Consider the following 27,454-nt stretch of genomic DNA (forward strand, 5'->3'; position numbering starts at 1 on the left):
AAAGGTGAAACTAATTATATAGTCTCATTACATTCAAAGTGAGATATTTCAAGCCTTTATTTGTTATAATTTTGATGATTATTGCTAACAGCTATAAAACCTTTTCACAATATTCTTATTTTGAAATTGGGATTTTCATAAGCTGTAAGCCATAATCATCAAAATTATAACAAATAAAGGCTTGAAATATCTCACTTTGCATGTAATGAGACTATATAATATATATTATTTTTACCTTTTAAGTTGTATTACTGAAATAAATTAACGATAAATTAACTTTTGCACGATATTCTAATTTTTCAAGTTTCACCTGTACATTTGTATTGTATGTGAACACATATTGTCTGTGTAATTTTATGTTAGTGTTGTTGTTGACCTGCCTGGGGACTACGGATGAAAATTAGCCTTTGGCTAAATCCGGTACAATGCATGAAATGGAAACATTTATGTTAAAAATTGTACATGGTCCCTTGATAAAAAAAAAAAAAAACTGAGATGGCACACTGTCCAAAGTGACTAGAATTGAAAACGCCTTTTTAGTGTGGACTGTGAAACCGGAGTTATTTTAAACCGATGGCGTAAGTTTAGTCATGTGATGCATATTGTACCAATAGATATTCATGTTTATACTGGTATTGTGCCTTTTTTTGTGCTATTCACTTTCACACTGTTGCTAAAATATGTTACTTTGCACACTCTTCATATCACAGTCCTGCAAATATGATTTTAAAAAATGTACTCACATTTGCTGTCCTGTGGCAATACATGAGACCAGTTGTGTTTTAGACCAACTTATGGTGACTGAGCTTGGCCTGAACACATCAGTGAATGGTGAGATATTTTGCTAAATAAAATGATCCTGTCAGAAGAATTGCGCGATAACTTTATTATTTATTTTTTCGTGTGAATCATCTCAGTGAGCTTTTGTGATGTTTTACGCATGCGCAGTAAGGTGAATTTAGCGTTTTCAGGCGTTTTTCAAAAGTTTCTCATCCACACTGAAACATCAGGAAAACGCCTGAAACCGGTAGTGTGGATGGAGAGGGTTTTTAAAGGAGACTTTCACCCATGGGAACATTAATCTTTATTGAAAGTGGGTCATATATGTAGTCAAAATGTCATATAAATTTCGAATTTGGTGCCTTCTTGACCGAGGAAAGACAGAAAGTAACTTTAGGACGCATTTGTATGGAAAACAACAACTCCCACAATGCACCACATTGCACAGCTCCACAAGCCACTCCCACTAATCCAAAACACTAATCCCACGAATCTCTTCGCTATATTGCGGCTCGTAAAGTATGAACATCTGAGTCGAGCATCAGACTTTCGAAATCCTCTTCTTCCATATCATATTGAGTACCTTCCACCATTGTCGTAACTTCGCATCTGGCTCCACAGCGATTGTTAGCTTAGCTTCCAAACAAGATGGTGGATATTGCTTTAAGTTTCTGCAAGTGAAGTCCCACCCCCTGGATAAATGAGGAACGAGAGTTTGTAGTCTCAACAACCTCTACAAAGATATGGGACTTCCTGCCTAGAATGACGCAAATTAAAGATTTTTACATCATTATAAGCAGGAAATGCAACACTGAAATCCTCATTTCTCCCGTCTCAGGGGAAAATGAGGGAATAATGCACGACTATTCAAAAATATGACTGGGTTTCTAACGATACAAAGCTTAATGCAAATGGTTAAAGTGCTCCTTTAAATAGAAACACTGTTTTCAAATGTATCCAGATTAATGTAGACATAGGTTAAGTTGGGTGTATCTATAAGAGTTTTGGAGAGTAGACAATCCGTGTAATCCTTCTCTTCTCTGAGCTCAGATTGAATTCTGTGTCATTAATTCCCCATCAATCGAGGAGGAAATATGATGGACTCCATATCCAGTAGGACTCTTTTTGCTGCCTGACCCTTGAACACACCCTGAAATGCTGGTATGGAGTCCAGATGCTGAGCCCGCTGGTGGGGTCTCCACTGCACAGCTGCAGGACCGGCAGACATCATGGGCCGGGAATGTCTGACTAATCGGAGAACAAGGACCACGAGCAGATGTGCTGAGTCTGCTAAGCAATCGAACATACGTTTGCACACTTATACAAGTGCACTCCTCCCAACACACATTTTAATAAAATATCAGAATGATTTTTGTCAGTCTGACGTAGCATGCAAGATTGTAAATGTGTTAAGAGAAAAAACAGATTGATGCTCTGGTCTTACTTTCTCCTCCCTGGTGAAAGGTCTGGCTCAGGGGATGTCAAACTCAGTCCACTGTCCACGTTTCCCGTACAACGCCATAACTCGCTGCTTCACTACCATTGTACGATGCATCAAAATCAAGAAATCAACTAGATAGTCACGACTGTTTCCCGAAACCGTACTGTCACAAATTGGTCGTTCAATCACGTTGGTTAATGGTGTTACACATGTGGTGGCGCGTAATAACTACTTTTAATAAATCTGTCTGAGATCGAATTAATGTTAGATGTTTTGCTATAAATTATGGACATGGCATCTGAGGACTATTTCAAATTTTTCTCAGTTATTTTGCTTTAGGCTCGTTCATACGCAAACACATGCGCACTCTTCAAAAACGGTGCTTTAAGGCCTTGTCCACACGAACACGGGTATTTGTATAACCGTGACTTTATTTACGCGGTTCGCCCGTTCGTCCACACGGAAACGCAGTATCAGGTCACTGAAACCGAACATTTTTGAAAACCCCTGACAGGGTGAGGATTTTCAGAAACGCTGGTTGCAGTGTTGTCGTGTAGACAGTAAAACCGGAGTTTTTGCCTTGCGACGTCAAAGTGTGCGCCGTTATCCGCTGTGTTTGACGTCAGATCAAGCGCTGCCGACAGCTTCTGATTGGCCAACGTGGCTTTACGGTTAGGGTTATATCGCCGCCTGCTGGTGTGGAATGCTCTTGACGGCGCTTGATAGCGTGTTTTTGCGTTTTCATGTAGACGGAGATTTTTTCAAAAACGCAGGAGGAAAAAATCTGGTTATAAAAATACACGTGTCCGTGTGGACATGGAATAAATCTCTTGACAAACTAAAAGACGTAAAAGACATTTGTATGTATTCTAAATAAAAGACAGGTTGCACTGAATGTCAGCTTGCTTATTTGGCTCAAGATAAGGATTTATTTAGTCCACATGTCATGCAAACAAGAAACTCTGCTTCTAACTACAGGTCGAGAGCTGTCGTTCCAACCACACAAGTTTGTGATGCTGTTTGCGAATGTTCGTTAGAAGCATGGTTTCGGGAAAAACTGATTTTTTTTTAACTATGCTGATAACGATGGATTTGCGACCATAGTTGACTAACAATGCTTTCGGGAAGCACACCCCTGTAGTTCAGAAGTTAAACACACCTAAACCAGCTAATCAATGTCTTCAGGATTACTAGAAGCTTCCAGGTGTTTTGGAGCTACACTATGCAGGACAGTGACCCTCCAGGAACTAAGTTTGACACCCCTGGTCTAGCTTATGTTTTGGATGCTGGTCCTTAAAGTGGAAAGCTGTTTAAATCCCGTCTGGCTAGAGCTCTTCCTATAATGTTACGCATTAGATCAGTAGACGGAGAGAAGACGGTGTTTTGTGGCGGTTTGAACACATTCGACCACATGAGCGTTTACACTACGAAAGCAATCCGGTCGAATGTGTATTCCACTACCTCTGGAAGTGGTTGAAAGTGGACAAGCTCAAAACGCTTTAGACCCCGTTTACAGCTGTATTTAGCGTCGTCCACTTGTGATCCGATCGACCACAACGCATCTTAACACCAAGTGTAAACAGAGCCTAGAATGGAAACACATTAACAAATACATTCCTGGATGCGCAACAAAAAATCTCACGTGAATTTTCCTCAAAAGAGGATGTGATTGGATAACTGGACTAACCAGTGGTTCACGAGTTCACACTTACATATAATTTGAAGGGGTAAAGTTTAATGCGTATTTGGCATGCTGTCCGGAGGGAGGGCTCCGAGCTCGGCCCGAACCCAGAGTACTCCCCCCGTATGTAAGTGTTTAGGACTAGAAGCGTGGAGAAGGGGTGGTGGAGGGATGCTGCAAAACTGTCAATGGGATGAGGTGAGACTGCTGCGTGTATATATACCTTTTACCATTGATTGCTGAGTGCTCTCCACTTGCATTAATTATCTGAACGTGCTTCTCCCGAACCTTGTTAATAAAACATCATACCAATCTCATTGCACAACATCTAAAATATTTCTGACAGTCAAAGTCTATCATCAAAGTGGTTCAGTCCTAAACATCAGGCATCCACCTCTGAACACAACAGCTGAGGCATTATTGTGCTATAGTGTAGGAAAAATTTTGTTTTAATTATGTAGGTTTGAATTGCAACTTTGTACGGAAACATTGTGGTGATGATTTACCTTGGATTCGAGCAAGAGTGAGTGTAAAGCGTATGAACCAGTTCACACAAAACACGTTTTTGCTGTTAAATTATGAGGTTACTTAGAAAACTATTACAAATTGCATTTAGTTATTTAGTCAGTTAACATGTAGGTTATGACCTCTACGTAAAACGAATAATAGTTTTATTTTGGTACCATTTCATTGCTAACATCAGATATCAGGTTCCCAAACGAATGCAAGCTAATCTTAGTAAAGTATCAGTGCTATCGTGATTCTGTATATTGTACGAGGTTAATAGTGTAAGGCATTGTTTACAGCGTAGGCTACATAATTTTCTCCGTGAAGATTCAGAGATCAGTTGATGTGAAAGGCGAAGCTTGAATTTCCAGGTGTGTCCCTCTTTGGCTAATGTATTTTCAAGATGGAGGCGCAACATTCAAGCGACTCGCTCGTATGTATTCTGAATGGCAGATTCTACGCTCACGAGAATACTTGATTAGTTGGTGGAAGTAATTACACATGAATGAGCACATATCATTTTGAAAGAACAAAGTGTTTTTTGCTAAGAATCAACTTAAAAAATTACACAGTGTAGCTTTAACTTGAGTGCATTGTTTTAGAACACCGTGTCATGAGAGACGCTGCAAAAGTCGCGAAGGTTTAAACACTAGTTCAGTTTACACTGAAAAACTCAGTGTACTGTATTTTGCAATTGCCCCTTTGCAAGCAAAACTGTCCTTTACCTTATTCTTGTAAAGTTAATTTCCAGGTCATGGTTGACTCGAAATATGATCATGGTTGTCAGAGTATGACTTTTACCAACAAGATTTTATCCACATTTTGGCCTGTTTTTTCCCAAGCCCTTCTAAAGATATTAGCATCAGCGTCTGTCTGATGTTGTTCAATCTATCCAGCAGGGAAGGCAGAAAGACACCTGTGCTGTTTACAGGCGGCTAGACGCCCTGCAGAGAGATAAACAAAGCATTTACTTACAAGAGTACTCACAGATGTGAACACCCAAGGCAAGGCAAATATCACTATCATCATTCCCAATATTTAGGGTTAGAGGGAGAGAGAAGTCTTAAAGAGATAGTTCACACACAAAAAATCAGTCATCAATTACTTACCCTCATGTCGTTTCAAACCCTTAAGAATTTTATTCATCTTCAAAACACAAATGAATATATTTTAATGCCCCGCCATTGAAAGTCTGCTAACCCAAAACTGTTCAAAATATTAGTAAAAAAAATATCCATATGAATTGAGCGGTTTAATCCATGTAGTGGCTATTTTATGATATTCACTGATCTTTAGTAAAATATAGATGATTCAAAGAATGTCACATGTGTGACTCTCACTTGTAGTGAGAGAAGATTCTTTTTATGTACCTGGGGAGGCAGAAGGGAGAGACACTCCAGAGAACAGACGAACGAGGACCTCTGACCTAGATGTCAGAAGGCCATTTGATGCAGGGGGGGCTTAGTGACGAATCTAAACTAGTGTTATGGCTTCCTTGTCTATGGAAAACCACTGGATGGAAAACTACTGTGGGAGGAGGGCTCTGAAGAAGAAGACCTTGAATCTTAGATAAAAGCTGGTTCAGTCTGTCTGGGGGTGTGTCACTCTTCTGCACAGGGTAACAGCTGTGTATTAGACTGCTCCTTCTTGCAAGAATAAATACTTTTAATTTTATAATTTGACTCTGAGTCTCCCTTACGCAGTGATGTTTGTTTGATGAATTTTTGCCACAACATCCAATTCTTCTGAAGAGACACGATCGTTTTACATGACGAACAGATTTAATTTAGGCTTTTATTCACTTATAAACATTGATCCACGAACATATATAACTCAAAAACGGTTAAAGCTCAATAGTACTTGCTTGATGCGCAAGAACAAACCTCATTGGTTCTTGCAGAAGCTCAAACATCACTGGTTCTTGCAAGTCCGTTTACTAAATTTGAGTGCTCAATGTACGTTCAATGAACCAGACTTACAATTTACGCCTGGTAAATAATAATAAAAGTTGAATAATTCCATAGACTTACATTGAAAAAAAAAAGTCATACAAACCACATTTTGGTTGCTCTTTTTTTTGCAAGTTATTAGGCCAGTTTTCTATGTTTCTTGGCACGTTTTATATTTTTAATAGCATGCATAGCGAGATGTACTAGAGTACACGGAGATTGTGGTGTTTTATAGTGTGGAGTCAGCATGACTGAACAGACACTGCAGGTATCCTGTCTTATTTGGCAATAAGACAACTTTTGGTTCTTAAACACATGTCTTTTGATTCGCACAATATGGCCTTTTTGCTGATCCGATTCTATAAAGGATAAGAGCAGTCTATTAAAGTTTTTTCTTTCTTTTGAAAATGCAGACCGATCAAAAGGTTCTGTCTCTCAGGACTATCTAGCTCCACACTATAGTCATAAAGAGCGATCACATAAATCAAGACCATTTGTGAATATAATCTCTGAGTGCTTTGCATCTGCATCATAGGAGATGGAAAAGCCAATGCACATGAAAATGTATGTGTGTGTTCACAATGAAACATGCTTACTAGCATACTATTTAGTCAAGTCACATAGTGTGTTATACAATACAGTAATAAATTAACAGTAAAACAACAGTATTATTGGTGCAAAGTTCTTCAATTATAAAAATTTCAGCTGTAAAGCAAATCTAAAAAGACTTAGGCAGCTAAATTTAGTTCAATGTTGATTCAATTGGTTCAATAACAGTGTCAATGTTGCAGTTCATCCTGAAGTGAGCATAATTCAGCTAGAAGAAGCTCTAAAGGAGGTGATGTTGTTGTTATTCAGCTCAAGTGATGTTGCAGAGTTCATCAATTATGAATTATTCGATTCAGCAATAGAGCAGCTCTACAGAAGACATTTATCATCATCCAGCTCAATTTAGTTCAAGCTTTGATGTCAGTGCATTCAAATTGATAATATAACTGATATTAAGGGCCCTCTCTTGCACCCAGCGCAATTTACTGTACGCCAACGCATGTATCAATCCCTGCACCCGACGCACAGCAGACTTTTCTGTTTCAGCGAAAAGAGGAGGTGTGTTCCGGCGCAAACGTTCCCTGCTGGTATTTTGCAGTTTCAGAAAACAATTCTGCCACTGACCAGGAAAAGCCTAGTCTAAAGACAGTGGCGCGTTATTCGGATGCTATTTTAAGGGCGCAACGTGCATTCACTTTGCTTCTCTCATCTACACAGACACAGAAGTTCATATTTTTGCAAACCATACATAATTACAAGAAAAAATATTACCACACGAGGGAAATAATTGTGGTGTCCATGAAGATGTGAAAAAACAGGCATAAATCTAGCTTACACATTGCCCAAATTATTCAGGCTAATGGTAGTAATAGTAATAGTGGCGAGACACATCGGTATATAAGGACATCTGACAAAGTGGGTTGTCCGTCAAGAACCAGGAAACAAAATTCTAAAGACTGCGAAATCCCCGTTACCATCATGTGTGTGCGCTGGCAAACCCGCCGTTATAATAGCAATCCGCCATGGAACAAGCGCGCCTGCTCTTAAAGGGAATGTGCCAGCAGTCATATCACCCTGTAGCCCAAGACTGGTTTCCCACTGAAGCTAAGCAGGGCTGAGCCTGGTTAGTACCTGGATGGGAGACCTCCTGAGAAAAACAGGTTGCTGCTGGAAGAGGTGTTAGTGAGGCCAGCAGGGGGCGCTCACCCTGTGGTCTGTGCGGGTCCTAACGCCCCAGTGTAGTGACAGGGGCACTATACTGACAAAGAGCACCGTCCTTCGGATGAGACGTTAAACCGAGGTCCTGACTCTCTGTGGTCATTAAAAATCCCAGGATGTCTTTCGAAAGAGTAGTGGTGTAACCCCGGTGTCCTGGCCAAATTTGCCCCTTGGCCTCTGTCCATCATGGCCTCCTAATCATCCTCATATATATACTAATTGGCTTCATCACTGTCTCCTCTCCACCAGTAAGCTGGTGTGTGGTGGGCGTTCTGGCGCAATATGGCTGCCGTCGCATCATCCAGGTGGTGCTGCACATTGGGGGTGGTTGAGGAGATTCCCCCCTTCTATGTAAAGCGCTTTGAGTGTCCAGAAAAGCGCTATATAAATGTGATGAAATGAAATGTAATGTGAGATGACGCTCTGATTGGTTTATTGCACGTTACGCCCAAACCACACCTATGAGTAATGAAGCTACTTCAGACCAACACATTTTAGATTTGCGTCGGGCGCAAGAGTAATTTATCCCGCCGGTATGATAGAAACAGAGATCCGCCCACAAGCTTACTTGCGTTTCGCGTTTGATACTTGCGTTTCAGATCGTTAAAATAGGGCCCTATTTAAAGTGTGTCTTGACACTTTACTTCACAGTATGTGCTGTACATTGCCTACTATTTTAACCATATGTGACATTCTTCAGTATGCAACGATAAACATCTCAAACCGTAGTAAGTGACATTGCCGTCACATGACCTAAAAAAAAAAGTGGAATAAGTGCATGTAAACGGGTTCATAGACCACACAAACCCAATGTGTTCAAAAGAGAAACTTTAGTGTGTTCACACCATGGCGTAAGTATTCGAGATTTCGACTTGTAAAAAGTGTTCACATCCTCGTAGAGCTCGTAATTACAACTGGTCTGGGAATTTTCTGAGAGCTCCAACTCACACTACTTAAAATAATAACATACTTTAAAATATATACTTCAGTCCGAGTTGATTTTTATTCTTTTTTTAAAATATACTTTTAAGATTTGAGGTGAATATTCAATACAATTAAGCAAGATCTTTGAGATCCATGTGAACATGCTGTGTGTGTGTGTGTGTGTGTGTGTGTGTGTGTGTGTGTGTGTGTGTGTGTGTGTGTGTGTGTGTGTGTGTGTGTGTGTGTGAATCTCCAGGGTTCTGCTGCCTGAAATGTCAGAGACACAGGGAGGTTATGGGAACTAAAGAGTAGAATGAGAGCTGTGATGAGCAAAGACCACGACCACTTGATCAAGACTTTCTCTCAGGAAACAGAGTGACCTACACAGACCACCTGACCCTGTCAAGCCACTTCCTCTGACCTCGTCTCCACATATCCTCAATATGAGGTGATGCAATCCCTCCCATGATTCTCTTCTTCAGGTCAAACCTCCAGACGAAATGGCACACTACTGGTTATATTTTCTCTTAGGTGGGAAAATGCTTTCAAAATAACAGATGGGAGTGCAATTTTTCCTCAGAAGTCATGGCACTACTACAACAATTATTTGGAATTTAATTTAACAAAGCAATAAGCCCCTTGAAGCCATGTTTTGCAGTGCATTTAGAACAGCTAAGGGGCGTTGTTAGGCACGACGCGGAGAGGAGTAAACCCCTTATAGCTGTTTTAAATTCACTGTAAAACACGGCTTTTATAAAACGGTTACTCCATAAAAATATTTATTTTAATATTTATTTTATTCCTAAAATACAAATATGTTCCCTATATCCCTTTCTTGCTGATGCTTTACGTCATATAGCATTTAACAGATGCTTTGTCAGACAAACATCCTTTTACTGGCAGTTCTGAAAGCTCAACCGGAAGGTCATTACGAGCTAGAATCTCATTATGATCATCACAATGATAATTTTCCCACTAATGTGTAACATATGGATGACTTCAGCAGCCATTACACGACCAGGCCATTAAGCAGCTGCTAAATGACCTCAAATGCTTTTTCAAGACTGAGCTCGTGCAAATACTTGATTGTTTCTCTGAATTGTTATGAGTTTACTTGCATAAACCTCTTTTCATGAGAAGCCATAATTTTTCCAATCTGCTGTCAAAGAAAAGTTTAAAAGTTTAAAGTTGAACTGATAGATCTCTTCTGTGCGTGCAATAATAATTAATAAATCAGTGATTTGCATTTCCACTTTACATTAGATGCACTTTCACAGGTTATTCATATTATAACTAATGAATTAATGGTTTGCATGTGTTCACCTTACATTAGGGTTCACGGGTAACTAATATTGGAATTAATTTGTTCATATTTAAAATCTCATAAGTTATGGTTGTGTGCTATTATATATTTTTTGATACGTTCATATTAGAAATTAGTTGATAAACAAGAAATCAGTTTTTATACATTGCTGTGGACAGGCATCACAAGCTTCTAAGCAACATAGGAAAAGTGACACGAGTCGTGAGATATTAATAAGAAAACCACAAATACAACACCCTATATGCATCATGAAAAAAGTATGAATAAATATATTTATTAAGCATTTATAACATGCTAGTTAAAAGTGTCTCACTATTTGTAAGGTATTGAGTTAAAGTCACCCTTTTTATACTAATGCAGTTAACTGCTTATCAATGTTTTATGCAATTGTAAATTAACTATTAGTCTTTAAAGGATACTTCCGGTATTTAACACCTTGAGTCTATATTGTAGTTTGTTTTGGATGAACAAGAGTGGTGGACAACATTTTTTTGACAATGGTTCCTCTCTCGAGTTTTTGACTATAAAAGAATTGGCCATGGATCCATTTAACATTGGAGTCAATGGGCATGTCCGAAAATGTCATTAAAAGAACCTTTAACATTAGTTTTCAAAACTGTGCAACTCACCGAGTGATTAGTGATGTTAGTTGATGTTCCAGAAACAAAAAGTGTTGCGAAATACAGTTTCTGTCGTGTTTTATTCGTCATTTTGTAAAATCCCATTGAATTCTGTTGAAGGACTGAGTGCTCGTTAATATAAATGCGCTACCAGAAACAGAAAGCGGGCTGTTTACATTTGGTCGATGTAGTCTTTTTGCTCGGTTCCGTTTCTCAGAAGGCTAGCGAGCAGAGCAACTGTGCTCCGGGAGAGTAAGCGAAATTCTAACCATATTGAAAGACGTGACCCCTGACCAGTGCAATATGAAGTTGAACTCGACTGTGACCGTGAGTGTCCCGCGAGACATAAACATCGGTTATCGCCATCAAGTGGTCGGGAGTGTGCTAACGCTTCAGATTCAAATATTGAGCGGAAGTTACACGGTTGTGAAGTGTCTGAAAAAATAGTTCCACTATAGCAAAATAAACGGATTGGAATCATATATTGCGACGATATATTGTTTATAATCATCAACGAACATCACTAACCACTCGGTGAGTTTAACAGTTTTGTAAACAAACATTATTGGCTGTTTTAATGACATTTTCGGACATGCCCATTGACTCCAATGTTAAATGGGTCCATGGCCAATTCTATTATAGTCAAAAACTCCAGAGAGGAACCAGTCAAAAAAATGTTGTCCAACACTCTTGTTCATCCAAAACAAACTACAATATAGACTCAAGGTGTTAAATACCGAATTATCCTTTAACGAACATCCTTATAAACCCTCTACAAAGGGAACCTTAAAGGTACACTGTGTAGGAATTTCTCCCATCTAGCAGTGAAATTGTATTTTGCATTCAAACGAATACTGATTTCTCGCTTTTTCAAATGCGTGTTGCAACTACGGTAGCCGTTATGTACCAAGAAGCTCTGATAACATGTCTTCCAATAGCACTTCGTCGAGTTTTCTTTCAGGTGATGAGGTTCGTTATTTCAAACAAACTGCAACTTGACACACAACGCACAAACGAATGTTACTGTTACCGTATGAATCACAGACTGTAAAAAGCATCTCCTGTGGCTCGGCATAAGTATGATCCTGCATTATGAAGTACCGTGCAGTGCGTACAAGCGCCTCTCGCTGATCTCCTTGTCCGTCTCGGCTGGTCTCAGTCACGTGACGCTGGCTCTGAATGGAAACGCGTTGAGGTAGGCTAGTGCTTTTTGTCCCTCTCTGCTACTATAGTTTTTTTAAATGGCGGATCGACATGGAAGCCTCCGTGGACTTACCCGTCTAATGTAAATAAAGATAAGAAATTCTTCGCTTACAACGATAAGTCAGATCATTGGCTAATTTTACACCAATGAGGATGTATTTATGAATAAAGACGTAGCTAATAAAATACTGCACAGTGTACCTTTAATGTAAAGTGTCAACTTATTTTAGTATATTAGCTACTGCAAGTAGTTATATGTTTGAGATTTGAAGTAGGCCTATACATGTTGACATTTAATATAATTAAGTGCAGGTCTTTTCATAAGAGGGAATGAAAATTATATGAGCAGTTAAAACCATTAAGGTCCATATTAATCTTGGATTTCCTTTTCCTGGATGAATTTTTTTTTTTTTTTTTTTGCGATAGTGCTAATTCATTCAATGTGACCTGCACTAAGTGGACTTTGTTGACAACTTTAAAGATCAGGAAACAGTTTAAAGACCCTTGGAGGAATAAAGTTTCCACAACATCCTAATGGCCACCTTTGTGCTCAGCCATTGTGTCACCGTTTCTTTAACCCATTGTGTGCCTTCAGTCTTCAGAGCTGCCAATCAATCTTTCGGCTGGCCTCGGGCTGAGAAGCTGACCAAGCGTTGAGCGCCTGCTTCTTCTAGGGTTACAAGTGTGTGGTCAAAAGTGTGTCAGGTTAGAAAAACAGGAATGCCCTTGGAGGATTCGCTTCGAGAAAACGCCTCAGAGCTGCAGGTGTTCGCCGCGTGTTATGAAATAGTTTACTCTCCACATTCACAGATGAAGTAAACCCATGGCTCGCATTAGACGTGTGCAATTAAAAGGTGTGTTAAGTTGTTTTGCTCTGTGTTGTTTACAAGTGTAGCGGAGGAAAACTTTAAATTGTTCGTGAAGGAAACCATATAAATCCGAAGAAAGAATGTGCTTGCTGGGTCTTGTTAGAGTCGTAGGTTTTTTTATGGAGGGATCTTATAGTGTGCGATCGCTGCCCACCCTAATTCTTCCACAAATAAACACTGGAAACCACATGCTTTCTGCTAAAAAACACTGACCTCATTCCCCAGCAGGGACGAAGACATGTGAACAGAGCGCTGTCAAAATTTAACTAAGTATGTTAGCGACAGACCACCTGTTTTCTTCAAGACGATCTGTTAGGAAATAGCAGGTGCCTCGGGGAGGAGTGAGTGTTAAGTGTTTCTTTAACAAACCCCAGGTGGAGATCTGAAAGTAATTACCTTAGAAATAAGTAGAATCATATGACAAAAACAGTAAGAATAGCTAGCATGCTATTTTGAAGTCAACTTTCTACTCTGCCTTCTTCTTTTAACTCATTACATTGCATTCAGCGAGTGGTTTTTCCGGTCCAGTTATTGTTTTGGAAATAAAATTGTTGTTTTGCATGTGTAATACAGTTTTTCAGTTTAAAATGGTCCCAATGAGTCTCAAGAAAAAGCTCAGGGCTGATTCTGGTTTATTCATTACACTGGAAATATAAAGTCAAGACAAATTTACCTAACACAGTAAACTCATAGCATAATAATTAGGGCTGAAAACGATTAATCGTATCCAAAATAAAAGTTTGTGTTTACATAATATATGTGTGTGTATTTTGTATAATTATTTTGTATATATAAATACACACACATATAATTTTTTTTATTTATATATAAAATATTTCTATATATAAATCATATAAAAATATATATGCAATATATAAATGCAAATATTTCTCAAATATATACATGCATGTGTGTGTATTTATATATATATACAAAATAATTATACACAATACACACACATATATTATGTAAACACAAACATTTATTTTGGATTCGATTAATCGCGATTAATCGTTTAGAGCCCTAATATTAATACTATTTTTGCAATACATGCCTCTGTTTATACAGCACCTTTAGACAAATGTACTGTAAACTAATACCGTTATGGGATTTTAAAAATTTGTTTTACTAAGAAATCTGTTACTTGCATATTTTTTAAATAAAAAATACAGTAAAAACAGTAAAAATTCTTACAATTAAAAGTAACTGTTTTTTATTTAATATATTGCAAAATCAAATTTATTCCTGTGATGCAAAGCTGAATTTTCAGCATCTTATTCTTCAGTGTCACGTGATCCTTCAGAAATCATTCTGAAATGCTGATTTGCTCCTCAAGAAACATTTCTGATTATTATCACTGTTGAACACAGTTGTGCTGCTTAATATTTTGTGGATTCTTTGATAAATAGAAAGTTCATAAGAATAGAATTTATTTGAAACAGAATTTTTGTAACAATGTAAAAGTATTTGCTGTCATACATTTTAGTGCACCCTTACTGAATAAAAATATTAATTTCTTTACAAAAAAAAACTTTTGAACAGTTGTGCAGGTCATCCATGCATTCAGAAAATTAGGATAGTGCGGAGAGAGTAGTATGATAGTGTTGTTCCGGTCATAAAGGGGATGGGAGTTTAGCAAACTTGTTATTGCTATTTTATCAACACAGATAGTGAGATGGAAAAGCAAACATTAGCTTAGTTTTATTGATCTAGGTCAGGGGTGTCCAATCCTGTTTCTGGAGATCTACCTTCCTGCAGAGTTCAGCTCCGACCCTGATTAAACAACTGACTCAGATAATTAAGATCTTCAGGAGCAATTACAGACAGGTGTTGGATCTGGTAACAGGATTGATGGACTCCTGACATAGGCGGTCCACAACCGTTCAGCCGGTGTTTGAGAGAGCATGAGGCCCCGTTTACACGTACATGGTTATTTTGAGAACCGGAGACATTTCTCTTCGTTTGTGCCCTTCGTTTACACGCAAACGGAGAATTCACCCCTGAAAACGATTCTTTCTAAAAACTCCGGCCAGAGTGCAGATTTTGGAAAACTTTGTTTGCATGTAACCTGAGAAAACTGAGTTTTAGGCAGCCGACGTCACAGTATGCAACAGACCTTGAATGCGTCAAAAGTGCGATCTATAATTCGTTGCTGTTTTCGGGATTCTGATTGGCTAACGTGGGCTTGAGCTTCTCGTTACACTGCCACCTACAGGTCTGGCATGCTCTTGACGGCATATACACGGGTTCATGAAAACGAAGACTTTTCTGAAAACTGACAGGTGTACACAATGTTATTTTTGAAAACGGAGAGGGTGAAATGTCCGTTTATGAAAATAGCCGGCCACGTGTAAACGTAGCCTGAAACTGATCCATAAAGCTTCCTGCACTGATGATAATTAAAATCGGTGTGTAAATCAACCGCACACTCTGGATTTGTGTCTGCTTGGGTTCCTACAGTCCACCTGCTCTTAATGCTTCTCATCGTTTCTCTTTGTACTTCAGCAACTATAAATATCCCGCCCGTCTCCCATGGCCCATGCGGCCCTGCTCTTTCCTGAGGGAGAGGAAGCTCAGGCTGATTCAGGGACCCGATCTTTCTCCTGGGAGAGAGGAGAGCCCAGCGATGGGGGTTGGGAAGGACGAGGCTTGTTTACACTGGAGATCCCTGGAGGTCTGCACTGTACAAAACACGGGCAACCATCAAAGGCAACCACAACAATGAGCATTAGACCGTGAATCAATGCTTTTTTATGCATACTCAAAAATATTGGCTAATTTTATGTTTATAAATTACATTTACTTTAAAAGGTTTAAAGTCAACATGATATTGTATTTGCAACTTATTTTACTTAAGTAATGCGATGCACTGTTGAATTGTTTACAAGACCACAAATGTGTGTTAAGTAAGTACACTGTAAATAAAAAAAAAGTTTCTGCCTTAAATTAAGTACAATCAACTTGAATGTTTTAAGTAATTTCCACTTAAGTTACATTAAACTGATTCAAAAATCTTGTATAACATAAAGTTGAAAATAGCTTAACTTATTTTGATGAGTTAAAGTAATGTAAAAAACATATGTTGTCAACTTATTGATCATATATTTTTTTACAGTGTAAATAAGAGCGGTTTTGATTTCATGTTTACTTAGAGAAGACATGTTTGAAAAGTAACTGAAACTTCGACAGAAAACAGAGACTTGATTCTTTAACATCTTTTTTCTTTTATTACTGTTTACATGTCCAGCATGGAGATCGTTAAACACACTCAGAAGATGTGAACAAACACAAATGTATAAAATCCTCAGTTTCTACATAAGAAAAAAATCAAAAACACAAATCGGAATGTTATTAACAAGGTAAAAACCTATTTAAAAAAAAACACAAAAGAAAAATATTGAAAAGGCACTATTTACAATTTTAAAAATGACCAGATTTAAGATAATATTAAGAAAAAATATTAACTGAAAATATGACCATCTAAATTTAATTGTATCATTATTAATAAAGACGATGAGGTGTTTAAGAAAACACTGCAGCACAACGTTGTGCACATTAACAGCATTGCTTTAAATGTTAGTGATTTGCTACTACTGCATATTTTGTCTGAAATGCTCCGTCTAGTTTTAAACAGCATGTTTTTGTAAGGCTCATTAAGTAAAGTGAGATTCCCTTCAAGACAGTGTGCATGCCTAGACGCATTGTCACACAACAGGCTTGATTTGACACTGAATCTACCCTTGACACAGAACAATGCAGGCAAGAGCAAACACACCGTCTCATTCTGCTCAGCTGATTCCACAAATATTGTCTCAACATTCATTTTTTGGCTATTTATTCAGAAACCTAACAACGATTGCAGTCTAATCACTGCAGCTGGTTAATAAATGGTGTGGACGGATGTTCTTAGAGGCACCTCTGATCAGAGCTCAAGTTTATATCAGGAGAATATACATACACACAGAGAGAGAAGTCACGCGGCATATGTTGCGTCACTGTACTGTCCGTTTGGGTGGTCAAACTCCACTTAACTGTGATGAAAAACCCATCATTGCATAAAACAGCAGTGGTCCTGAGCTGCGTTTATGGGAACGGACTGACTAAAACGGTCAACGTCCATGATTCATACTCGAAGCCTTCTGAACAGAGGCTGTTGTTAGTATGCAATGCTAGTGTGAGGGCTGGTGGGAGGAAGCTTTGTGGCCCTGGCCGAGGGCCCAGTCTATCTTCCTGTTGGCCAGAAGCAATGTGCACGACAATAATGCAGCAAGAGAGAGGGGCCATTGTTATAAGAGCCAGTCCTAAACTTGGCCAAGAGTCGATTTGAGATGACGGTGAAAATATTAGACCTTAAAATCTACACTATCACATACTAATAAACAGACTGTTTTGATTATTCCTCAGTCATTGGCTACCACAATCTTGTTTAGTCACCCTTATCATCTCTGGAAGAAAAAAAAGACAGACAGACAGACAAAGACAGTGTAGAAACAAACTTACTTAGTAATACAGTTTTATGCATACTAATTTACTTAAGGGCCTTGCACACACTGAGTCTGACATTTTCATATGCGTTTTTTCGCATTCATCATTTGGTGGTTCTGAAATGTCAAAAAAAAACTCTCAAAATGGTTGCTATGGATGCAAAAAACTTTTTTTTTTATGACGGACGGAAGTTCGGAGGCAGTGTGTAAACATGATTGACACAACGTGAGGTCAAATTTATTTTTTAACGTGCGAAAATTTCGGACTCAGTGTGCAAGGACCTTTACTCTCATGGTACCAAGGTAAATCAGATATATATACCACCTGGACTGGATTATGGACCGAACTAGTGGTGCCAGGTCCCAGGGGCCCGACAAAGCCTACAGCCGTGCCAAAGACTGGGAAAAGGACTGGCAAATGGGACTCATGGTCCTTGGTGTACACAGCTGAAGCTGACCACTAGTGCCCGAGCGCCCCGCCACATATAATGGGTCATGACGACTAGGGCCCCGGGCCTCTGGGCACATATAATGAGACATGACCACTAGGGCCCCGGGCCTCTGGGCACATATAATGAGACATGACCACTAGGGCCCTGGGCCCCTTCTGACAAATAGGGCTAATATAGAGCAAATGGACCACTACCACCTCTTAGTGAATACAGCCCAGACTGACCATTAGGGCCCTTCTCACCTCAGCGAATACAACATTTGCTGACCTTTTGGGTCCCCTAGGATCCCTACAGCAACCAAAGTGACAATTCTACCAAAACAAGTGTTCCCTAATTGTGTTGTTTAATGCAGGATAAGTTATATATATATGTAGAAATTGGAGGGATGGGGCTCGAAAAGAGGTGTGCTGAAGGACCTCAAAGAACCATGACTTGGCCCTTAATACCATATTAAATGATTACCCAATTGATGTAGATGATTTGACTCCAAGAATACCATTGCATAACCATCATGGTTGTGCCCATAAAGAATGGTATTACCATGGTACTACAGTATGTCCAAAAGACCATGACAATATCATGGTACTTTAAAAAAAACAAATAAAGTGGCAGATTATGGAAAAGGGCCATAAAGGAGTAGCCTATTAAAGTAAGACAAAGAATGGGCTGTAGTGGGAACAAGATGGGAATAAGGCCTGAGTGAGCCCCTGAGAGTGAGCGTTTCAGATATCCTTCAAGCCTGTTTATGTATTCCTCATTGATCTGGGCGAGTGGAGGAGAAGGTAAAGGGCGTCGAGGGAGGGACGGAAGAGCTTTTATGTCTGATTAACTCTCCTCCAAATCTCCTCGGACGAGAGGAGCACCGCAAGGAGGGGCGGATCGCCTGGCAATGGTATTCGGTGGGATTCATCAGTGACCGCATTCAGATCATGACTGTCCTGTGTCTCCTCTACTCTCCCAATAATATATATCAAAGTGCTTTCTGCTCTACCTTGTCTGACAGGGCAATATTTATAATGCCACTCACTTTCGTTCTCTCCTCGACGTCTACATCTTCCACTACAAAAAGGAAAGGTACTCTCTCGCTGATTGCGAAGGGTAAATGACAGAGATTTTGTCTGAGGCACTTTAAAAAATGGCGGCGGTTTGTATTTCAATGCTTTCCGTGTCCTAGTATACTAGCTGTGTTTATGTAGGTTAGACACAAGACTAAGCAAACACTACAGAAAGCAAACACAGACCTACCTGACAGCAGTTATATCTTACAATGTTAGGAAACTTGACTAATTTGTCTACTTTGCCTAGTAGATCACATCAGCATGAACAAGTCGTGAATGAAACAGGGATCCTGTTTCCTCTGCTGGTCAAGGAATGCGCTCCAAAAATAACTGGCAGTGGACCCTGGCAATGTGTGCCAACACGCTCTCATATAGGGATGGCATTGCTACACACACTATCTACCAAGCGGCTCAAGCTGAGGCCAAAAATATACTCTAAGCAAGTATCCTAACACAGATGTGAATGCGAGGCCAATGCACTGCAAGTGTACGGTCTCGTCGGAAACACTAACGTGCATTCGTATTCGGAGTTGCCTTCAAATGTCAAGAATCATTAAACGTTTTATTCAGGTAGCTAGCTAGAAACATGTCTACAGTTTAACCGAAACTTGCTCAGCAAGATTCCCAAACTGTTGCTTCCAGACAGTGATTGAATATCTGGCCATAGAAGAACGTTTACACTAATGTCTGATACAGCACCCCTTGAGGCAATTCTGAGAATGCAACACATACAATTGAGACAACTAAATCATATATCAACACATACTTGTGCACAAGTATGTTTCAGCCTTGGAGAGGGAGCTTGCAATGGGTTTACCCCACTCCTGGCTGTTTGTTTATTACACCCCCACCCCTAAAATATCCCCATCACTGTAATATAATCCAGTTCAAACTCTACAAACACACTATAAGCCCTTTCGCAAAGACTTCAGATATAAGGTTTCTGCATCTTAACCCTTTCCTTCTGAACTCACAGTTGTCCCTGCTTCTTTCCCTGTCGTCTCACCCCACCTTTGTCAATGAAGAGTGACTTTTCTTTGGTAGGGAGAGCTTTGGGTTTGGGAAAGAGGAGCTTACCAATGGTTTTCACCCCCTGCTGTTTTTGAAATTAGACTATTACCTAACATTCCCTACAACGGTGAGCCCCTACTAAGGCTTTTATTTATAATTGGGCCCCAAGAAGCTTTTTTCGCATTTTAAATTGGTGTAAGCTAGTGGTATGTATTTTATAGTTCTATTTTTCATATTTTCATTTGATTGACCGATGTAAAGCTATTATATAAATATACACTTTCTCTCAATGCCTCAAGCTTTTTCAACCCCCCCGTAAATTAAACCAACCTAATCATTATACTGCTCAGACAATAAAAATTATAATCGCCACAGGATCACGGCACTGTTGGAGATAAAAACACACCAGCTTGCAAGAAAAAAAGTCAAGAGGGCTCTACAAATATGGACGGAGCCACATAAAACATGTTAAAACAAGGGGATATAAAATGCACTAGGTAAGCAAAACGTAGAGAAAAGTCCCTATTTTGACACCAAATGAAATATCAGATAAAATTCAATCAAACACAATTGGACTTAGTTACTGGTTGAATAACCAGGTCCAGTTGCTTGCTCAAAAAAGAAAGGTCTAAAAGTCGGAGACCACTAGTTGAGAATGTTTAATTTTTTTAAAGCAATAAATGTTTTCTACATTAAAAATGTTATTAGAATGAGAGTTTGAACTTAAAATTAGCATGAATTTCTTTGCTTTGACAGCAACACTCGAGCTGCATGAACAAAAATAATCAAAAAAATGTGTTGCTTTTTAAAAAATCTTCTAAAATAAATTTTCAGGTTTAAATTAGTCTCTCAAACCCAGACTTTCCTTGTGGTCTCAGACGTTTGGACCCCGCTGTATATCAACATATTACCAACAAGTTATGATAGAAGCGGCCACAGTCTTTACAGTCTTTATGATGATGTATTATGACTTGCCCGGACGGTTGGAAAACCACAGCTGAGAGTCCTGAGAAAAGGTGAATGGATGCAGAAATATTCCTAAGCGAGATATTCCTTTCTCCGCTTTCCTTTCCCTCACTTTTTGCTCTGCGAGACTTCCCGTTCATCGTTTACGCAGTGATTGGAGATCTAGATTGTGACATCTTAAAAACAGAAATGAAGAAAACCCCAAAAACAACGGATTCAAAAGAAACAAAAATATTATGAAAAGGAAAACCCAACAACAAAATCAATGTGCAAACTTTCTGATATAAATAGACTAGACAACATGTTAGGAAAGCACCATGGGAAAAGAAAAGAAGGGTGAACATGAAAGTGTGTGTGTCAGTATCTGTGTGTATGTGTGTGTGTGTGTTTAAGCATGTTTATGTTGTTGTTTTGTGTGTGCAAAGTTTTAGGGCATGTGAATTGGAAGGGCAGAACAGGGATCGGAGATCATTCTGAGAGGTTAAACCCAGTCCTGCATTGAACGTCTGCAGTGCACTAAATACTTGGGTGCTCCTTTCCTCTGTAGTGTGTTAATAATAGCGTAGATCAATCCCAAGATGCACAGCACCAGGACCAGGGGTACCGTCACCATGATGATGTTCATGGTACGCTGCGTTTCATCAATCTTCAGAACCACATCCACCTCATTCGTTTTCTCTTCCGTCTCTTCTTTAGAGTCCACGTCATTGGTGTTGTCTCTCTCCTTGTCTTTCTCCTTGTCTTTGTTCTTGTCTTTGTCTTTGTCCTTGTCTTTGTCTCGGCCAGCATCTGGGTTGAAGGGTGGGCGATCAGGCAACTTGCGTCCCGGGTCCACGTCGGTGTCTATGTCAGGATCGAGGTCCACATTACAGCCCATGAAGTCTCTAAGAATGGACTTTGGGTAGCCCGGCTCGCTCGTCATTCTGTGGTTGTCAAATTTCCAGTACTTTGAACCCTTGTAGAAGTAAGTATGAGCTGTGTGAGAGACAAAGTTGGAGATTGTGTCAAATATTGTGGATCACCGCATACAAACTCAATTTAGATTATCTGGTCATTACTTTATTCACTGAGTGATTTGGGAAAAAATTATGCACATAATACACACATTTCAGTTCACAATACATATTGCTTCAAAGCAGCTTTACAGAAAATTATTGTTTCAATTATCCATTGTCCACCAACCAAAATTATTCAGTTACCAACATTCTTCAAAATATCTTCTTTTTTGTTCCACATAGGCCACATAGAGGGGTGGGGAGATGACATTGCGATATTTTGTATTTCTGCAACATATTGCAATATCAAAACAATTTCAACAGTTGACTTGAATAGCTCTATATGGAAAGAATGAATCATTCTAGGATCATTTTGTGGGGAAGTGCATCTGCATAGAAAATAATAAGCAATTTACAAGCATAGATAAATACAATAGATACAAATTAAATAAACAGTGCTTTATGTTTTTCAGGTAAGTCTAACAGTATTCAGGTACGGAAATTAAATAATCAAATGTAAAATAACACTGCATAGTCCTAACTGTATAAATGAAATATAATTAATCTTTGATAAAGCTACAAAAGTGATTTTATATTTGTATTTTATAGTTTGATGAACACTAATGACACAGACAGCAGCAGGAATATAAGGCTGCTGTCACTTTAAGAGCGAATGCACAGATCCAATAATGATATGCATTTGTTTTCTTTCTCAACCGTTTACGTTCACGTAAGCCATGACTGTTTATGGGGATTCTCGCCGAGACGAGCATGTCGACACCATTTTGCGTCTATGTGTTCGATCAAGTACAAATAGACGCGAAAGAGAATTAAATTAGGTGAATGTTTAAATGGACACAACCTAAATCAAGTGCTCTTTGCTAAATCAATATATCGTGCAGCCCTAGTTCCACAGAATAAAGAAAGTCACAGGTTTGAAACTACATGTGAATGAGTAAATTAAGACAATTTGAACTATTCCTTTAAATCAAAATTAATATCTATGGTAATCGATATCATGCCACAGATCCAGTTTGACTTGCAGGAACATTCCTTTAAATGGGAAAGAGCTTTCAGTGATGTAAGTGTTTCCCGATCATATTGCATTACTTTCTCAAATCACATTTCATGCATTACTCTCTCTCAATGTCTTTGTTTCACCGTTTGTTTGATCCCCATCCATCGAGTACATTAGGTGACAGGCTCTAGATGACCCCTCAACCCCACACACCACCTCCCTCACTCACCTCCATCATCGCTGAGGAAAGCCCCCTTGGGAGAAGACGGCACAGAAGTGCCCCACACACTGAGTGGTTTAGGGTAGTCCTGATCCGCGGCTCTGGAGTGCTCATTAAACCGCCAGTACCTGTAGTTTATCAAACACAGTTCAATGCATCTTTCCTTAATGCAACAGTTTCAGCAACAGCACAGTGACCTCATTTACATATGACATTGACATGAAAAGAGTTTAGAAAAATAATGAAAACCTTTTTATGTCAAGACAGTTGTATCTCTGATATTTTTGACTTTATGCTCCTTCAAAAAATATTTAAATTACCTTTGTTCATTTAGAAATGGAAATCATTTCATAGAAGAGGTGTGTTTAATTCCTTGTACGTATGTATGAATTTGATTCTTGATTTTATTATTTTTGAAGCGGTGTCATTGACCCATTTATTGGAAAATGATTATATGTAGTCAAAAAATAGTCAACCTCTCCTCTATAGCCCCTTTCACACAGCGCGTTGATCCCGGGAAATTGCCGGGAAATTGCCAGAGGGCCTTCTGTGTGAACACAAACACGTCCCGGGATTGATGCCGGGATCGATTGTCCCGGGTTGGGGGACCCAGTAACATTGCCGGTATCAGTCCTGGAACGCGCTCAGTGTGAACAAAAGCCAGGATCAATCCCGTGAGGTGTGTGTCGTAGTGATGACGCTGAAGCTGGGATCGTTCGCCAGCTAGTGAAACGGTACGTAATGCACTAGTTTATGATTCAATCAGGAAAAAAATGCACTAGCGAGAGAGAAATCACAGCTCATGAGCAAACTTAGGATGCTGGAGACATTACGTCACATCGATGTCACGTGTCTTTACGGGATCTTTGCGGGTTGTGTGTGAACGCACGCACAGATTCCGGAAAATTACTGGCAGTGTGAATGAACCAAAATCAAACAATCCCCGGGATTTATCACATTATCCATGTATTTTCCGGAATCTCTGTGTGAAAGGGGCTTATGAAATCCAATCTGAAGTGGTCACTGAAGAAGCATGCGAGACGTCTCAGAGGACCACTTTTGATCGGACCACCCGAGACCGATGTAAAGACCAGGACAGAACAGGCCGTGACACACCAAGCCGACATTTAAAAAAAAGCTGCGCTTGATCGCATCAGGAAGACTACAGGCGACTGCCAAGCATCAATAATCAATACTCATCATAAACCGAAATTAGCACTGCAGATATACAAACCCTAAACAAACCCGTGCTTGCTTACCATTTTGATTATCATTCATGCTGATCACTTTCTTCATTCCAGGCGGCTCATGTTGTTATGAACTTATTTGCGCATTCAAATGCTCAGGTAAGGTGACGTAAAATTAGACAGCCTTCTGTCTGTGCTGTCTTGACTTCACTTTCGCTTTTTTCTTGTGCACTGACTCATTTGCTAAGCTAAACAGCCAATCAGACTCTCTCACTGACAGACACCGATTCAACATGCTCAATCGGCCAAAACACCCCTGATGTCCAACTAGTGCAGACAGTGTGGAACACATCGAGTAAAAAAACTGGGCTGGACGATGCTCAACAACGGCACAACGATGGCTTAGTGTGTCAGGGCCAAAATTCATCGCAAGGAGGATTTTATAAAACAGCTCAAGGGAACGATTAGACAAACATTAGAGGAAGAATTCTTTGTGGAACAAAAAATAAGACTATTCCCTCACCAGTCTCCTTTGAAGAAGTAAGTGAAGCCAGAAGGTTCCCACCAGATGGCCGTGTCGATCTTGTCATATGGGATGTCTCTGCCATAATCCATCAGCTCCTGAGGGTAGCCGGGCTCCAGGTTGGCTTCCCTGAACAACCAGTACTGGCTTCCTACAGGTGGAGGGTCACAAAGAGAGAGGACGGTTATGACTTTTTTTGTGAATTTTGAATAAATATTGTGTAAAAAAAAAAAAAATTTGCCATCATATGAGGTTTATATATCCGCCACCCATTGAAAAACCCATATCGGCACAGACAATTTGCAGGTGTGACGGACCAATTTTTGCCAGGGTCGATATTGTCCCCACATTGATATTGATGTACCTAATACAAATGAAACGTTTGTTAAATAAGTGTGATCTAGTGCTGGAATGTATTCGTTGCCGCTCTTTGCAGTGTCGGAAGGCAAAAATTGTGGCTTGTGTGTCAGTCTCTACACAGATGAGCACTTCAATCTACCGCTTAACGCCGTTGAGGAAAATCTCTATTTGTTCCGATGAGATCACAAAACAAACAAACAAAAAAAAAAAACCTTGTAAACCAAACCTAGTTTTTACCACCAGACCATTACGACATACAAACATTAATTGTTAACATAGTATGTATTTATTTACTGACGCGAAGAATCTCAGGACTAACAATATATTATATTACAGTAGATGTAAGGATGAAACTATGACATAAGTTATATATCATTATTAAATAATTGGTTGAATTCTAATGTTGAATTCGAATGTATTATTTCTTGATGACAGACCACTGCTAAGTATAACAAACCGTTGCCATGAAAAACAGAGCGTTGCCATGGACGCAGGATTCTAACCGTAGAGGCGGAATGGAATATTTTCTTTAGCGGAAACCATATAAATAGTTTTTAAATCAATAAATTCCTTTTTAAATCAATATTTTGAGTCAAATTATTGATTTATTTGGTAAGTAGCCATGTAATAAGTGGGATAATGTATAGTGAGTTGGTTGTTATAGCGAATACAACTCCCTTCAGGCTGATTCAAGACCCCTTCCCGCTTCGCATCGGGTTCCCGATCAGCCTGTAGGTGTTGTATTCGCTATAACACCCGCCTCGCTATACATTATCCCTTACATAAATTAAACTCGGAAACTCGACCGCGAACGGGACTTCCCTGCATATCGGCTAACTACTAGAAAACAGGTTAAAAAGTAAAACACTCAAAAGTTCATAAGAGAACAGAAGTAGAAAAGACAAGAAGTGGGGAATGTACAGGGACTTTCCAACCTTTGACACAGTCTCCAGCACCGAACCACAGATTGGTGTTTATTCTCCATTAGAAAACATATAACTGCATGACAACACTGAAAAAGATGCACCAACAATGTGGGTTTGGTTCGAATCCCACATTTTAAGCGGTTAAAGTGACGACAGAGAGCATCGCATGGAGCCGTTACAGAAACATTGGGATACGCTTCAGTTTTTATTATTTTACAGTATGGCAGACACCGAGGCACCATCCTCATGGACCCGTTTGATTCAACGGGCCCTCATCCAAGTCCAACCGTTGCTGTCAGCATCTGGTAGAACCGCTAGCTGACGCAATGGCCTCGCCTCACCAAGAACAGATGTTGCTCCCCAAGATGTTTGGTCTCCCGATTTTCTCGGATGGCAGAAATCCCAAGTTAAAAGGGCCTTGCCAATGACATCACTTGCCCTACAGAGTTTCCTTATGGGAGCCAGCTTTCCTTAAGTACAGCGCATACACATTCATTCATCTACACAGAAATCTTCAGTAGGAAGTCATTAGATGTCTGTTTCAGGGGGCCGGGTGTTGATATGTAGAACTAATGTGGGAAACCTCACCGTGGTCTGAGCCGTTTTTGATTTCAATCTGCTGGCAGGGCTTGATAACAGCGAGGGCTGAGTTTCTGGCCAGTTGACTTTGCACCAGAGATTTTTCATTGATTTTATGACTTGCAAATATTAACATTTGGTTTCCAGTTTTAAATTAAGATGAGTTAAATATTATCTAGCAAGATGTTAGCATGGATGTTGTTGGACTGGAGTGGTGGAGGGATGACGTTTATTGTGTGCCAAAATCTGTAAATGACTTAGCATTTTAGCACTGAAGTCAATGTTTTTTTTTAATGGGTTTTTGTTTAAAAGCTTGAAATAAAAAAAGTCTATGGTGAAAATAAGATTTGTAGCTTAATGACAGAGTATTTACCCTTCAAAATTCATAAAAGTTGTCAATTTGTGAAGATTACCATGATGAACAAACCGTGTAAGAATCATAAGCTTTTGTTGGTCACAGTCTTTGTTTTCTGCAATAATCAAAAAGTCAATGGAAAGATCCTAATGGGTTTTTGTCGAAGGAAACTGTGTGATGCTGAACTTATGGGTTGGTCTACAAAAATAAATCATCACTGCAAAAAATTACTAACCAATCAGTAATGTTTGCACC

The 27,454-nt window shown here is 39.4% G+C and overlaps 1 protein-coding gene across 1 annotated transcript in view; it reads right to left on the bottom strand.

The window, feature by feature from the left end:
- Positions 1-19,609: 19,609 nt before the first annotated feature.
- mmp15b (matrix metallopeptidase 15b) overlaps positions 19,610-27,454 on the bottom strand; it is a 35,669-nt gene continuing 27,824 nt past the window's right edge. Inside the window, exons 8-10 of the mRNA XM_079605536.1 lie at positions 24,980-25,130; positions 23,279-23,397; positions 19,610-22,011 (exon numbers count right to left, since the gene is read on the bottom strand). Of these exons, the coding sequence (XP_079461662.1) occupies positions 21,518-22,011; positions 23,279-23,397; positions 24,980-25,130 (764 nt within the window). The 3' untranslated portion in view covers positions 19,610-21,517. The remainder of the gene's footprint in view (positions 22,012-23,278; positions 23,398-24,979; positions 25,131-27,454) is intronic.

This window comes from Phoxinus phoxinus (assembly GCF_949152265.1).
Source record: "Phoxinus phoxinus genome assembly, chromosome: 2".
Lineage (NCBI taxonomy): Eukaryota > Metazoa > Chordata > Actinopteri > Cypriniformes > Leuciscidae > Phoxinus > Phoxinus phoxinus.